The sequence below is a fragment of the Coregonus clupeaformis genome, unplaced genomic scaffold (genome assembly GCF_020615455.1).
Source record: "Coregonus clupeaformis isolate EN_2021a unplaced genomic scaffold, ASM2061545v1 scaf0175, whole genome shotgun sequence".
In the NCBI taxonomy this organism is placed as follows: Eukaryota; Metazoa; Chordata; class Actinopteri; order Salmoniformes; family Salmonidae; genus Coregonus; species Coregonus clupeaformis.
The window spans coordinates 1-17,500 of NW_025533630.1; the positions used below are offsets into that span (position 1 = coordinate 1).

The following is a 17,500-nucleotide window of genomic DNA, read 5'->3' on the forward strand; positions in this document are numbered from 1 at the left end:
ATGTATTGTCAATCAGTGTTGCTCCTAAGTGGACAGTTTGATTTCACAGAAGTGTGATTGACTTGGAGTTACATTGTGTTGTTTAAGTGTTCCCTTTTATTTTTTTGAGCAGTGTATATAAATAATGTTGATTCAAGGTACAATTGTATGGCAACCAGCTGCAATAGGATTGTGAGTTTTTCCCCAAAAAAGTTGTTGAACAAACTCAACAAAATGTGTGTGTGAAAATGTTGTTGACAAAACTCACAATCGTATGTTGCAGCTGGTTGCCTTACAATTGTTCGCAAATCATTCGTAAAAATGTCTTGCAGTGTGGGGAGAAGGAGCCAGAAAATGTTTCCAATCCCTCATCCTGATAGAAGTCAGTTTAACACCTGCTGCAGTAATAGAAAATGAATGAGTGGAGGGAAATGTCCCGCAGACCGCAGTTTCACTTTTATGGGCCTAAAACAGTGCAACTGGATATGATTTGGGGCTCTGACACTGTGATGAATTTCAGGCTCCGAATGCGGTCGTTTCAAATTTACAGTGCAAGCGTACATCTCCAGGCCCTGTGTTCACACCGTTTGTCTATTATAAAACACAGGGATCTATAGTGGACCAGGCCAGTCGAGGGCTAGCTAACACCCCAAGGCCATGGTAGGCCGCTAGCTCCAATCAGATTAATTGCAGACACCACAAAAAATGTCTGTGCTCAACAGGAAGTCAAATATGCTGATGTCACAATATGGAAAATTCTTTATCATCATTTTCAATCAATCTTTTAAATCAATAATTTCTCCACCTCCGTTTAGTCATGCATAATGAATACTACAAGATAAAACAAGATCACTGATAAAAATAAAAAATAAACTTCTAGGTAAGTGCAATCAACTCCCACCACCACGACCACCACCCACCCAGAGTGTAATAATTGAATGTGTGCATGTCATTGTCTGTCAGAGGTGAAATTGAGAAAGGGGGTCTGTCTTGGTCTGTCAGACTAACAGAGTCTACCAGAAGTTTATACTATGAGACAGTAGCTGCTCCGGCTGCCAAAGACAGTCTCTAGAAATAGGAGGAGGAGGAGAGGAAATATTACGAGCCAGGTAAATGAAAGTAATAACTCAATCTCGCGGTGGGAGGGGGGTGGGTGAATGGGAGGAGGACGGGGAGGGTGGGAAGTGGAAGAGTGCTGAAATTGACATAATGAGGGAAAATAAAGAAAATAAAAGACAATTCGTCTGTTAAGGTCTGCTGAGTGCCAGGCGCTGAGGGAACAGTGAAAGCTAGGCACGAGCGAGCCAGAGAGAGGAACAAAAGCATACTTGTATAACTGAATAATAATTCTCTGGCTTGCTCCGTTTCCGAGAGTAGTTATCGACATCATTGCTACATAATTTTAAGATGAACAGTGCTCAGCTGCTTCCCTAAAGCACTTTAGACCACATCCTAAATTATTCTGGGAAGAGAGAGGCCATTGATGATGGTTAAGTATCCACTGCATTATACACACTGACACATTTCACTTTAGTGGATTTCACTGAGTTACTGGATCTTCGCTCTAGAACCCCTAAATGTAAGGTAGGCTACACGACTGTTGTTTAAAACAGCTGTGCACTAAATACTTAAAAGGTAGCTACATTCTGAAATCTGGTTCAATTATTATTTAAATTCTTGAATATATGCCAGAATCCCATAATGTCGCTTTCCCAGGCATGGAAACCAACCACTAGTAAAGAAACTGGATTGGTGTGATCAATTGAATAACTTTGTGACCAACAGGAGAACCAAAGCTGTAATTTATCTCACAATGATCACAATGCAGGGTGGCCAGCTCTATGGCCCAAATCCCACTTTGTTATTCTGGGTCAGGAGCCCTGGGGACCCCCCTGTCTATCAGGACTCTATAGAATGGAGAGTGGACTTAGTCTGAGGGAGGAGGGTTGCCAGATATTCTACCACTAATCCCCCCTGATTAATGTAGCTTTAACTCCCCCTTAAACAATTACCATTCCACTGACCTCCGACGATGACTCTTGAGAGTGGCTCACTTTAAAGATGAAAGAGTATTGGTTACATACCGCTGGAAAGCCTACGCCTATAAACTGAACAACTAAACTGTCAGGGAAATACAAGTAGAAGAAAAACAAACACGCCATATCTGCACACAAACTGTGTTTTTGTGTGTGATAATGCACTTATGAATAGCCCAGCCAATATGGATTACAGGGTTATTGAATCTGGCAACCCTTTTTTTAATCTAAGGGACTTATCAGGGGTATCCATGGGGAGTGTGATGGTGCGCTGAGTGTGTGTTGGGCTGTGTTGTGTACCCCACACACACACACACTATAATTAATCAATAATTCAGCCGCACCCGCTGAGGGAACAAATCACACCCCACCAAAGAGTCTCAGTCTTTTCATTTCTCCAAAAAGGTAAAGAAAAAAAGTGCCTGGGTAAGTCTAGGTAATTATAACCAGAGGTTAAGTTGGACTTCTTATCAAATCTAACCCCTGCACATTCACTCTCCTTATTTTCTTAGCACACACTGTTATCCAGGGTGACTTTGTCCGTTGGCTGTAAAATGTGCCAGACGTGTTCACACCCACTGATAAGGGCTGGAGGTTTTTCTAGAGAATTACTTCAGGGACTTCAACAATGTTACCTTATACAAGGTCAATTCACAACCCAGGCAGTCTCACTTTTGGTAATAGATTCCCATGGCTAACCGGCAGGTGAAAGCAGCTTCTCCAATCAGCAGAGTATATCAGTCTCTCTCACACCTCTGATTTTCACAGGTATTCTGCACCCTGCAACAAAAAAAGTCCAAAAGGGCTGTTTGACTAGTAACTAATTAAATCAGTTCAATGCCATGGACACCAACAGGTATCTGCAAATTACAAATGTTTTTCAGTTGACACATAAACCTACCATCCAGTGGAGGTTTCGTAACTTTAGCCCACACAAGTAGTTTTTGCTAGTAGTGGCTAACAGGTGGCTAACAGGCTAGCAGGTGGTTAACAGGCTAGCAGGTGGTTAACAGGCTAGCAGGTGGTTAACATTATTTTAATTTTATTTTAGTCATTTAGCAGACGCTCTTATCCAGAGCGACTTACATGAGCAATTAGGGTTAAGTGCCTTGCTCAAGGGCACATCGACAGATTTTTCACCTAGTTGGCTCAGGGATTAGAACCAGCGACCTTTCGGTTACTGGCACAACGCTCTTAACCACTAAGCTACCTGCTATGGGGTGGTAAACAGGCTAGCAGGTGGCTAACATGGGGTGGCTAACAGGCTATGGTGTAGCTAATAAGCTCCCGAAGTGGCACAGCGGTCCCAAGGCACGGCATCTCAGTGCTAGAGGTGTCACAACAGACCCTGGTTCGATTCCAGGCTGTATCACAATCCGGCCGTGATTGAGTCCCACAGGGCGGTGCACAATTGGCCCAGGTCGTCGGGTTTGGCTGGGGTAGGCGCATTGTAAATAAGAATTTGTTCTTAACTGACTTGCCTAGTTAAATAAAGGTTCAATAAAATATCAAATAAAAATAAGCAGGTAGAATGGATTCTCCTCAGGTCCAGACTGTGGTGCAGTAGCTAACGCTCCAGACCTCCATACTCTCCTCAGCCAGATAGAGGAGAGCACAGAAGGCAAGCCAGTTCTTGTACACAGGGCCAGAGCCATATACACAGCCAATGTGTACTCTGCACAAGGCCATGGCCGAACTGAACCAATAGAAAATATTTCCAAGACAGTGTACTAGCAGTGCGTGAATGAGGTAGATCAGTCTTGATGGAGCTAAAAGCTACATGCAAGCCTAACACACACACTGTCGGTGGTACTACACAGCCTGCAGGTGAAAAGCATATTTAAATCGGTGATCCCTTCTCTAGAGGCATAGCACAAGGTCAATAACACGTGCATTTATTCAGCAGAGGTACAGTTTTACGACAACATGCTATAAATTCCCCTTCAAAGTAAAACAGAACACTTGGGCCTCGTCTCCCTATGTGGTGCTAACACAAAAAACAGCCTGGAGGTAGAAGAAGAGGCATATTTTAATAATCTGCCCCTGAAGACCTCTGTCTCTGCTGTGCTTGCTCTTTGAAGTCTAGACCGGGTTTACTGTAAAAGCACTTTGTGACAACTGCTTAATGTGCTGGTGTAGAAAAGGCTTCATTCATTTAACCGATCAATTGATTGATTGAGGGATACCCCCTGTCTCTCTCTCTCTCTCTCTTTCTCACACACACACACACAGAGAAGGATACTCTCGATGCTGCGGATGTCGACGGCAAGGATCTTTGGCTTGCTGGCCTTGTTCCTCTTGGTTTGGCCCCCACCGACAGCTCACACAGGTAATGAGGTCCTCGGCTGAGATACAGGGGGACACCGCTTTCAGGTCACTCAGCGCCAGGGGCTCCCGTGACTGGAGAGAAGGAGATAAGAGAGGGAGAGAAAGTTATTAGACCCCTCAGGTAGAATAGGTTCCCTCAGAATACGGTTTGTTATTTAGTTGGCCAGCAAACATCGAATTCTCATAGGAAGACTTTAATATCTTGCCTCCCGAGTGGCGCAGTGGTCTAAGGTTTCACTGCGGAGTGCTAGCTGTGCTACTAGAGATCCTGGTCAATCCAGGCTCTGTAGTAGCGGCGGCCGCGACCGGGAGACAATTACAATTACAATTACAATTTAGTCATTTAGCAGACGCTCTTATCCAGAGCGACTTACAGGAGCAATTAGGGTTAAGTGCCTTGCCAAGGGCACATCGACAGATTTTCACCTAGCGTGGGGATTAGAACCAGCGACCTTCGGTTACTGGCACTACGCCTAACCACTAGCTACCTGCCGCCCCATGGGGCGGCGCACAATTGGCCCAGCATCGGTCCAGGGTAGGGGGAGGTAATGGCCGGCAGGGATGTAGCTCAGTTGGTAGAGCATGGCATTTGCAACGGCAGGAGTTGTGGGTCTCGATTCCACGGGTATGAAAAAAAAAAATAATGTATGCAATCACTAACTGTAAGTCGCTTCTGGATAAGAGCGTCGCTAAATAACTAAAATGTAAATGTAAAATGGTGACAATAACAGCATTCAGTGGACAGTACAATAGCTTTGTCAGTCTTTTGTAAATATGTAAATACTGTATGTAGTTCTCTAGAAGGACACAAAACTGTATCAGTACCATTGCCGGCAAAGCAGAAAATATATTGACTCGAGGACAGAGGATTTTGGAGAGGCACTCTCGTTTCCAGTCTACACTACAGGATAATGCTGCCCTGGAGGTGACAGAGCAGACAGGCTCTGATCAGCAGTGTTAATGGGGAGGGCCTAGCCAGGGAGTCCATTGGTACTGTGGCTATTTGTCATCAAAGCCTTGAGAGTATAAGCAGGTTTTAGGAGTCTGTGTGGCAGGGACAATGATGGCACTCAGGTGCCGGTATCTCTTGTGAACAGCGGCAGCCTGAGGAGGAATCGGACTTAGCTTTCCCTTTATAAGCAGTCTTGACATCTCTAGGGGTGCGCCACTGAAGTTCTGCGTTCCAAATTACTCATGTATAATGTCACCTAAACCTTAAAGCTCCCACGAAAAATCTTGGAAATATATCAAATTACAGTATCTACGGCAATACATGGCAAGGACAGGTGATATGCGTCAATGCATCATCTGAAGTAGAACTTTTAGACGGATGGCGACGCCTTTGGCAGTTGAATGTATTCAAAAAAAGATATCCTCCTCGGGATTCAGCACAAATCAAGTTGTAAAGACCCCTCATGTTCACTGACGGCGGGAGGAGAGAGAGAGCGAGTGGAGAGAGAGAGGATGGAGATAGTGGGATGATTGATAGTGGTATATGCATCAACGAGGCCCGATGATCTGCTGGCACAGATCACACATTTCACCTGGCTGTCATGAGTCATTGGGAAGCACGGAGCATGAACGAGAGAGCAGGGGTGAGAGGAAGAGAGAAAAAAGAGAGAAAGAGCCATAAAGAGAGAATGAAGAAGAGAGAACTCAAAAAATACAAGGGGCAAACAAGGAGAGGATGAAGATGAAGATGAAGAAGAGTGCTTTACTCATACAAACGAGAGGCTGTTCACTATCATTAGGTTCAGTGGGTGTATTTCATTCACTTAACTGTGCAGTCATTGAATGGGAGGGAGGCACTCAATGATTTAAGACCTCAGAGTGTCTTTGCAACGCATACAACCACACAGAGTTGAACTAAAACACACACCAGAAAAAAGGCTCTGAATGAGCCAAACAAACAATCAAATCAGACAACGTGTCTTGCTTGAAGGAATGCTTTTAAAAGATGACTGCTCTCTTCTGTTCAGAGAAGACACAACAGCATCACATTAGGTGTAGTGTTGGTTGGCATCTACGTTACGGTACAACATGAGGTGAGTGGCAGGCGGTTGCCGTGCCAACCTGAAGGAGTCAACGTAGACACTAATCAGTTCGAACACATCGTTGGCAATAATTGATTGACAGGCTAATGTTTTGAGAGGAGGAGATGTTATGTTTTGGTAGTAGTGGCACCAGGATGGTTGGCCGCTGTGATGTCTGAGGTAGAGGGGTCGCCAACCAGCCATTAGAATGTTTTCACACTTTTAACAGTGTTAGTTTTCATCCGCTGTTGTACAATATGATATAAAACACAGGAAAAACTGAATTTTGACTGCACTGGGCCTTTAAGGCCCATAAGTCAACATGTACGTGTTCCTCCAGCTTTAGTACTGGTACCCCGTGTACATAGCCACGTTATCGTTACTCAATGTCTTTTTAATCCTCGGGTTATTTTTTTCACTATTCTTTTTCTATTTTCCTCTCATCATTGTTGGGAAAGGACCGTAGGTAAGCATTTCACTGTTACACGGATTTTAAAAAAAGGTGCCATCTAAAACCTAAAAGGGTTCTTCGGCTGTCCCCATAGGGAGAACCCCTTTTTAGTTCTAGGTAGAACCCTTTTGGTTCCAGGTAGAATCATTTTGTTCCATGTAGAACCCTTTCTACAGAGGGTTCTACAAGCAAGTGACAACTAAAATTTGATTTGAAGTCACTAAACAGCCATGACTGATAGGACTCCATAAAGAGGTAATAACGGCTGTACAATGATTACACAAACACGCACACACACACGCACAAGCACAGCCACGGGCACACACACACACAAACAGACTGTCTGACTGAAGCACTGACACCAACACAACAAATAGTTTGCATTAGCACAGGCAAACAGTAAGCACCTTATCCAAACAGGAGTGCGGAAGTAGGAGAATGACTGATAAGAGCAATCCATTATGATGATAACTATTGCTTTAATGTTTTGAACTGGATGATGTCAGAAAAGAGATGCCACGATCAATATAAAGCTCTTTAAACCTAGGCCTATACTGCATTAAGAGAGGACTAAGAAATGCCATACATTTTTATGATTAGACAGCTTTAACCTACTCTATACACACATACACACACACCAGTATGAACCCCCACACACACTATACACACACACACACACACACACACTACACACAACAGTATACACACACACAACAGTATGAACCCACACATACACACACACACAACAGTATGAACCCACACCCACACACACACACACAACAGTATGAACCCACACACACACACACACACACACGCACACACACTATACACACTATACACACACACACACACTACACACAACAGTATACGTGATGGGGCCTAACTGGAGACACTGATAATAATAATTTAAGAATGGTGGTCCTCTGTAGCTCAGTTGGTAGAGCATGGTGCTGGCAACGGCAGGATAGCGGGTTTGATTCCCGGGACCACGCGTAGGGGAAAATGCATGCACGCATTGATTGTAAGTCGCTTTGGATAAAAGTGTCTGCTAAATAGCATTATTATATAATATAACGACCCAGGCCCTGTTCAGTAGGGAGAAAGCATTTTGAAATGGTGCGAAACAGGGAGAACATTTTCACATTTGTCCAATACCTATGCAGATTTGTACTCTGTTGCGAAAACACTTTGTGACAGTGTGCACTACTGAACATTCGACCCAGAGCTTGTTTTTCTCACCAACATTTACTGTGCAGAGGAACCTGATAGCCCCTATTGGTTTACATGATCAACTGCATGGGAACATGAATGTACAGTACAATAGCTACAACGGCCATCATGGTGATAACCAGTTTAGACTGAGGTCTAGTGATAATGAATAGCTAACAGCTGTCTTGTACAATCACCATGCAGGGATTGGTCATCACAATATGAACTCCCATACATACAGGGCAATTATCCCTCAGTGTAACTCTATACGGCAGGCATTTTCAATTACTCCCATTATAGTCATGGTGACGTACAGACATACAGTTACAGTATTACCGTACAGTCAGCATTAGCACAAATGCTGGCATATTTTCTCAAGGCATGACCCTATCCCCATCAAGGATTTCAGTGTAAATTGCAGTCGCGACAGACCAGATTAATTCAAATCAGAAACTGATCAGAAAATGGCTAACTTGATACCTGGGAGCCGCTATGAATCCATTAAGGAATAACCTTCACAAAGAAATAAAGGATTCCAAAGGATCTAGGATCAGTTTTTCCTTTTAGATCATATTGAATAAGATGATATGTGGATGGGGAGGGGGGATCCTAGAACAGCACTTTATAAATACTGGACCCCAATGTGTTTTATGTTCCATGAATGGCCACGCAGCAGTTACCAATGTTCGTCTCAACTAAAGTGAAGTAACTTTTCTGGCAGCATGGGCAAGCAGAGCAGGGTGGCACTTTTCATAAAATGACTGTGTGTTTTTGCTGACAGACAGACTCGAGCTAGGGGCCCAGAGCGGAGCCGGGTCCTGGGTCCTACAGTAAACACTTCATTTCTCTGGTGTCATGAAAACAGGATCTGTCCGGATTTAATGAAATGTTCTTTGGGAAATTGAATAAATTACTCACTGCTCGCTATAGGGCATACATTCAACCATAGCAGATATGAACTCAACACACATATTGAGAAATAAAATGACAGAATCCATCTTCAGATGTGGTCGTTTCTTACAACTTCTGGGTGTATTATTTAATGAAAACGATCAAACCCAGATAAGCAGACTACGGTCTTGGAGGAGAGTATTTTAAAAGAGGAGAAGTAACTATTTCACGTGCAATTCAAAAAATTGGAAAAGGATTTACTATAACGCTATTCACTGAAATGTATGGAACACACAGCAGTAGAAGACAGTGATAAGAAATAAAAGTAGGAAGCACTATGGTTTTGGTATCCCACGGTTTCTGTAGATGCATTAAAACCATCACTCCTACAGTGGGGGGAAAAAAGTATTTAGTCAGCCACCAATTGTGCAAGTCCTCCCACTTAAAAAGATGAGAGAGGCCTGTAATTTTCATCATAGGTACACGTCAACTATGACAAACAAAATGAGAAAAAGAAATCCAGAAAATCACATTGTAGGATTTTTATGAATTTATTTGCAAATTATGGTGGAAAATAAGTATTTGGTCAATAACAAAAGTTTCTCAATACTTTGTTATATACCCTTTGTTGGCAATGACACAGGTCAAACGTTTTCTGTAAGTCTTCACAAGGTTTTCACACACCGTTGCTGGTATTTTGGCCCATTCCTCCATGCAGATCTCCTCTAGAGCAGTGATGTTTTGGGGCTGTCGCTGGGCAACACGGACTTTCAACTCCCTCCAAAGATTTTCTATGGGGTTGAGATCTGGAGACTGGCTAGGCCACTCCAGGACCTTGAAATGCTTCTTACGAAGCCACTCCTTCGTTGCCCGGGCGGTGTGTTTGGGATCATTGTCATGCTGAAAGACCCAGCCACGTTTCATCTTCAATGCACTTGCTGATGGTAGGAGGTTTTCACTCAAAATCTCATGATACATGGCCCCATTCATTCTTTCCTTTACACAGATCAGTCGTCCTGGTCCCTTTGCAGAAAAACCACCCCAAAGCATGATGTTTCCACCCCCATGCTTCACAGTAGGTATGGTGTTCTTTGGATGCAACTCAGCATTCTTTGTCCTCCAAACACAACGAGTTGAGTTTTTACCAAAAAGTTATATTCATCTGACCATATGACATTCTCCCAATCCTCTTCTGGATCATCCAAATGCACTCTAGCAAACTTCAGATGGGCCTGGACATGTACTGGCTTAAGCAGGGGGACACGTCTGGCACTGCAGGATTTGGAGTCCCTGGCGGCGTAGTGTGTTACTGATGGTAGGCTTTGTTACTTTGGTCCCAGCTCTCTGCAGGTCATTCACTAGGTCCCCCGTGTGGTTCTGGGATTTTTGCTCACCGTTCTTGCGATCATTTTGACCCACGGGGTGAGATCTTGCGTGGAGCCCCAGATCGAGGGAGATTATCAGTGGTCTTGTATGTCTTCCATTTCCTAATAATTGCTCCCACAGTTGATTTCTTCAAACCAAGCTCCTTACCCATTGCAGATTCAGTCTTCCCAGCCTGGTGCAGGTCTACAATTTTGTTTCTGGTGTCCTTTGACAGCTCTTTGGTCTTGGCCATAGTGGAGTTTGGAGTGTGGCTGTTTGAGGTTCTGGACAGGTGTCTTTTATACTGATAACAAGTTCAAACAGGTGCCATTAATACAGGTAACGAGTGGAGGACAGAGGAGCCTCTTAAAGAAGAAGTTACAGGTCTGTGAGAGCCAGAAATCTTGCTTGTTTGTAGGTGACCAAATACTTATTTTCCAACATAATTAGCTAATAAATTCATTAAAAATCATACAATGTGATTTTCTGGATTTTTTTTCTCAATTTGTCTGTCATAGTTGACGTGTACCTATGATGAAAATTACAGGCCTCTCTCATCTTTTTAAGTGGGAGAACTTGCACAATTGGTGGCTGACTAAATACTTTTTTCCCCACTGTATAAGATGGTATTAATAAGAAAAACTGGATTCAGGTCAATACACTGTCCAAACGCTGTGCAGCGCAAGGGAGGTTTAGCTGCAAAACGACAAACTATTCTACACATGACATTTGCACTGTAACATTATTCTACTACTAGCAACTAAATTCGAATTATTTTTGAGTGACAATGACATGAACATACAGTATATTCAGCATGACATTCATGTAAACATTATAATATGATTACTTTTTGGTTGTAATGTGAAATGCACTCATAACTTAGCTATGACAGCAATATATTTAGACTACTTTGTGTTTGCCTGTGCTTGCTAGCAATAGCCACTAGCCAGCCAGCAGTCCTGGGTGGAGCATTGCACCCTGGGAGTTCAAATGCACTCTAGTATGCTGTGTTAAAATCCATTGTATTTCTATGGTGTGTAAACTACTGCAATATAGTGTGTAAACTATTGCAATATAGAAGCTTCAGAAATGAGCATCAAAGTGTTTTTTATGTCTTAATGAATAATGAATCAAAATGTAGCTGTAACAAATAAGCTGTCATGAATGATGACCCAATAATTTGACCCAATATTATGACCATAGCTGAGCAAATTAACCCTGGCATGTATCAGATTACATTTTTAAAACAGTCCCATTATTTTGTATGCGCTGAGTCTCAGATATGGTTTTGCATCAGCACAATTTAAGACATTCTTCTGTTATTTAATATAGTGTTTTATTAAATAGAAGACATTATAATTGTTATTTTAGTTGTTCTGCCATTTATCAACATATTGTTCAATGTTTAAAAAAATAAAGCCCAGTGGTTATTCTGTGACTTTAGCTAATACACTTTTTCTTTTTTTGCCGTGGCATCGTTTCAGTATCAAGTATCGCTTTGGTATCGTGATACTAAACCTGGTATTGAAGTCAAAATTCTGGTATCGTGACAACACTAATGCAGACAGGTGTGTGTGTGTCTGTGTGTGTGTGTGAGTGAGAGTGTGTGTGTGTTATCCGATGGAGGATTGAGGGCATTCCAGATGAATGTGGTCATCGATCAATACCGACCACGTCATACAAATCAGGGCCTCGGCTTGCGACGTGACTGACAAAGACTAGAGCAATCATTCCAGGCCCAGCACACAGGAGATGGGGTTGATGCAGCCGACAACAGTGTAAGTTGCTCTGGATAAGAGCATCAGCTAAATGACTAAAATGTACAATGAATAAGTCAAGTAAGTCTGCTGATGAGTGGCCAGGACTGATGCATGTACCCTCAGGAGGGGGGCTGGAGGTCTGGGGGAGCCCTGGAGGTCTAGGGGGGCAATGGGGCGCCCAGAAACTGGACGTGTTTATATGGTTTAGGGTTGAGCCCCCCGTGTCCGTGTTAACCAGCCATTAGGCTCAGATTCCAACCCAGGAATTATTCCACTTGGACCATCATAAATTAACAGCCAGTCAAAGCTGACAGCCTGGCCTGTAGCGAAGTCCAGGAAAATGGAAACCTCCAATAAATAATATATGAAAGATAGAGCAACTGGAAAAACACTGACTGATCTCGGAATGAATTAATACAGCAATATGACGGCCATTTTGGGTCTAGAGTTCTCACTGACCCTCAATGTCCCCCATCTCCATTACATGTATACTGTAGTACCGTCTGTCTGAGAATGAGGCAGTCTACATTTTACTAAATGTCACCGAGAGAGTTACCGAGAGCAACCAATAGACACGTGGTGTACGATTTCATTAGGGTGTGAAAACCACACAAGAGAATCCACACAAGTGGCACATTCTGTCTATGACATCACCACTCAATCGAGGGGACTAGCACAACCCATGTCTGAGTGGGAACACATGTAAACTCATGATGAGATAGGTGGATTGAGGTAGCAATCCAAGTCCTTTCTTGAGAGGGACAGACAGCTACAATCAGGTTAAATAGGGCCCACTGCCTTACAGCAAGGCTTGTCTGGACATGAAGGAGTTAGAATAGTTAAATGGTGTGTGTGTGTGTGTGTGTGTGTGTGTTCTAACTTGACTATCCTCACAAGGATAGTATAAAAAAAGAAATCCAAAAAAAGGGGACATTTCACCCCAAAAGGAAAAAGGCTATTTTAGGCTTAGGGGTTAGGTTTAGGATTACAATTAGGGTTTAGGTTTATGGTTAGGAGTTAGGGTTAAAGTTAGGATTTGGACCAACATGTGTGTGTGTGTGTGTGTGTGTGTGTGTGGTGTATGAGTTTGGACCATGCGTGGATGTGAGTGAGTACATACAGCTCTGGAAAAAATTAAGAGACCACTGCAAAATTATCAGTTTCTCTGGTTTTACTATTTATAGGTATGTATTTTTGTTTTATTCTATAAACTACTGATAACATTTCTCCCAAATTCCAAATAAAAATATTGTAATTTAGAGCATTTATTTGCAGAAAATGACAACTGGTCAAAATAACAAAAAAGATGCAGTGTTGTCAGACCTCGAATAATGCAAAGAAAATAAGTTCATGTTCATTTAAAAAAAACACAATACTAATGTTTTAACTTAGGAAGAGTTCAGAAATCAATATTTGGTGGAATAACCCTGATTTTCAATCACAGCTTTCATGCGTCTTGGCATGCTCTCCACCAGTCTTTCACATTGATGTTGGGTGACTTTATGCCACTCCTGGCGCAGAAATTCAAGCAGTTCAGCTTTGTTTGATGGCTTGTGACCATCCATCTTCCTCTTGATCACATTCCAGAAGTTTTCAATGGGGTTCAGGTCTGGAGATTGGGCTGGCCATGACAGGGTCTTGATCTGGTGGTCCTCCACCCACACCTTGATTGACCTGGCTGTGTGGCATGGCGCATTCTCCTGCTGGAAAAAACAATCCTCAGAGTTGGGGAACAATGTCAGAGCAAAAGGAAGCAAGTTATCTTCCAGGACAACCTTGTACGTGGCTTGATTCATGCGTCCTTCACAAAAGACAAATCTGCCCGATTCCAGCCTTGCTGAAGCACCCCAGATCATCACCGATCCTCCACCAAATTTCACAGTGGGTGCGAGACACTGTGGCTTGTAGGCCTCTCCAGGTCTTCGTCTAACCATTAGACGACCAGGTGTTGGGCAAAGCTGAAAATTGGACTCATCAGAGAAGATGACCTTACTCCAGTCCTCTACGGTCCAATCCTTACGGTCTTTTGCAAACCTCAGCCTGGCTCTTCTTTGCTTCTCATTGATGAAGGGCTTTTTTCTAGCTTTGCACGACTTCAGCCCAGCCCCCTAGGAGCCTGTTTCGAACCGTCTCGCCGTGCACTTCACCCCAGCTGCCGTTTGCCATTTTTTTTTGTAGGTCACTTGATGTCATCCTACGGTTGTTGAGTGACATTCGAATGAGTTGGCGGTCATCCCGGTCAGTAGAGAGTCGTTTTCGCCCTCTGCCGGTCTGTAGCTTTGTTGTCCCCAATGTCTGCTGCTTGAACTTGTTCTTATGAACCGCCGTCATTGAAATTTTAAGGATGGAAGCAACCTGACGCTCACTGTATCCCTCTGCCAGTAAAGCCAGAATTGAACCCTTCTTTTCCTCACTCAAAACTTTTCTTTTCAACTCTTTTGGCATGGTCAATAGTTATTTTTGGATTAATATTACTTTTGAGGTACTATTAGCACTGTTTTTGTTATCCAGCTGTTCCTATTGCAAGAGGATAGTGATGACCACAGCAGTGGTTTTTATACTTTTCCTCGTTAAATAAGATTTGTTTCAGGTGATTCACCTAATCAGTACCTAATTCAGTAGAATGAGGTGTGCCTGAGTTGGAATTCAACAGACACTGGAATGGAATGGCTGTCATACATGTAGAGATGCTGATTTAAGAAAAATGTGCAGTGGTCTATAAATTTTTCCCAGAGCTGTACATGTGAGTGCGTGAGTGAGTGAGTGAGTGAATGTGTCCATATCTGTGTGTGCGTGAGTGTGCGATGATGGAGGAGCGCTCACCAGGTCCGTCTTGGGCATGTCCTGATAGTCTGAAGAGTAGTAGTTGGCCGTCTTGCCGAAGCCGTTGGTGCTGCAGTCTCCCTGGGCCTTGGGGGGCTGGGCATGCTGACGGTATGTGGCGCTCTTGGGAGTCCAGCAGAACAGGTTGATGGATTCCCGGACGCAGCGCTCAATGTCAATCTCTGGATGAAGGAATAGGAAGGGAACCAAAGATAACAGGCGTTCATATGGTTGTCATGTTTTTATTATTGATAGATATTTATTTATTTATTTATGTAGGCCGTACTTGGCAGATAGAAGCTGAATTGCAGCACATAGAAGTAATTAAATATGTAAACAAAAATGTTTTACATTTTTTTTTATCAGGAAGTCAGGATGGGAGCTGAAGCAGTTCGTATTTGGTAGCGTGAAAGGCCTGAGCGGAGAGTTCCTCACTAAGTGGTGGAATCTCTGATAAAAACGGGTGTGTCTGTGAAAGTGAATGAATGACTTCACAAACTCCAGAACTCATGAATGACATCTAAAACAACTTTCACGCCTTTATCCATGTCTTTTCTGCAGTCTCTCTCACCTCGGGCACAAAAGTAGAGAAGATTATGCAAATTAGCACCAAGGTTTAGCGCAAACGTGAGCCGCTCACTCACTTCCTGCCAATTATACTAGTTTGACCTTTGAGGCAGATACCGTAAATAAATAATGTATAATAGACATTACGAAACACCTTGACTAAGCGCCAGTTCTGTTGTGTGTGTGTGTGTGTGTGTGGTGTGTGTGTGTGTGTGTGTGTGTGTGTGTGTGTGCGTGTGGGTGCCACGTGTAAACCAGGGGCCTATAGACTAGCTGTGATAGACAAACTCCTTCCTTCACTTCAACATCTCTTGACTCTCACAAAACAAAGCAGCTTTTGATCGAAACGTTAGTCAAGTTCCTTTTCATCCCTCACCGAGACCCTCCTCCTCCGTCTCCTTCCAGTGCGTCAGGTGGTGTACGGAGCGGGGGACTAGAGAACAGGTCTCACTGGATTAGAGGATTAGATTCAGAATCCTCCCTTCCTTTTCTTCTTTATTTCAATCCCCTGTTTTTCTGTGCTAATGAAAAGTGGCTACTGAGAGCTTTTGGCCTGGCGCCGACACAGACGAAATCAAAATATGAGCTGTATCTTTATTCCTGGAAATGGAGGGGTGAGGGTTTGTCAAGACAGGCAATGATAGAGGGGGCGGTATGCTCTCAGGGTACAGGACCTCACAAATATATGGTTACAGACAGGAAGTCATTCCAGTAGTCAGATTCCTCTCCAGCCAACCAGACACACACAGAGACAGAGAGAGAGAGAGAGAGAGAGAGGTGAAAATAATCACACTCCCCACTGCCCAGGGTCATGAATGTTGCATGCAATCACACACGCATGCATCATACACAACCACACACACACACACACACACGCACGCACGCATGCACACACTCCTCCAGCAAACAGAGGCTAGCCTAATACCTGAGGAGGAGAGATTGACAACCGGTTTAACAAGCCCGGGCCCCAGCTGGGCAGTGTGTGTGTGTTAGAGCTAAACCTTCTGTCAGACAGATGTGATTCCATTCAGTTGATTATGTGGCGCTTGATTGAACGAGGGGGGCTCTGACACAGTCGGGGCCACAAATCAACCGCTGGACTGGAGGGACACCGGCAACTGCTAGGTAGGTAGTGGGGATATGGAACCCTATTAAAAAGGCACAGTCTGGGATATGGCCTCTTCTATTCAATGGCCATTTTGATGAAATACCCCTTGATTCATGAAGAATATAACTTAATGCATGACTAAGTACAACTGTCTTGCCCCCGCCTACCATAACCCAAGATATGAGATTGTACTACTCCATTGGCTATGTTTTAGGGCTGAAACACAAATCAAGATTGTGCCTTTAAAATGTGTCTGTGCCAACAGCCCTGTGGGAGATGGGTGTGACTGAATGATAGGGTAGTGACTAGTACTACAGCCCCAATCAGACACAACAGAGGGAAGGAGACAACTGAATCACTGGCCAATGCTCCCTACATGTCAATGTGGACACTGTCTATAGGCTGTAAATAGATGGTCTACTGTAAACTAGAAAACAAATGCGCCCGGGCACTTTCTTTCGATTACATTTAAAATGCAAATTGATTGGCGGAGCGGAGTACTGTAGCCTCTCGGGCCATTCTGGTTAAAATGGTATGGCACACGCACACACAAACACACGCACACACAAACACACCAAACACACAAACACACAAAAACCCATAAAGCAACCCTATTCAATCCACTTTCAATCCAACCCTTAGATCCTCACTACTTCTGTCTATCCAAACATTCTACTTCCTGTCTGAGAAGTGGTCTGGCAGCTCTTGGTGATTGTATTACTCCCAGCTACATGTCTAGAACTACACCTCATCAGGCCTGTGAGCTGTGCTCCTCATTGAGACGGATGCCAATGTTGCATGAATGCAAATGCTGCAGCGTCATCAGTATACCCAAGACAGGGCCTTCCCTGCTGCCAAGCCAGCCAGCCATTGTAATGTGTGTGTGTGTGTGTTGCCAAGTTTCCAAACAAGAGAAAGTTACAGATTACCCTAAAGGCAACATGTTGAAC

The 17,500-nt window shown here is 43.5% G+C and overlaps 1 protein-coding gene across 1 annotated transcript in view; it reads right to left on the bottom strand.

Annotated features, from left to right (window-relative positions):
• Nucleotides 1–4,380: 4,380 nt before the first annotated feature.
• Nucleotides 4,381–17,500, bottom strand: part of LOC121580625 (TBC domain-containing protein kinase-like protein) — a gene marked incomplete at its 3' end in the record, with an annotated part of 46,865 nt that continues 33,745 nt past the window's right edge. The window contains 2 exon segments of the mRNA XM_045213941.1: nucleotides 4,381–4,415; nucleotides 14,876–15,057. Coding sequence (XP_045069876.1) covers nucleotides 4,381–4,415; nucleotides 14,876–15,057 — 217 coding nt within the window.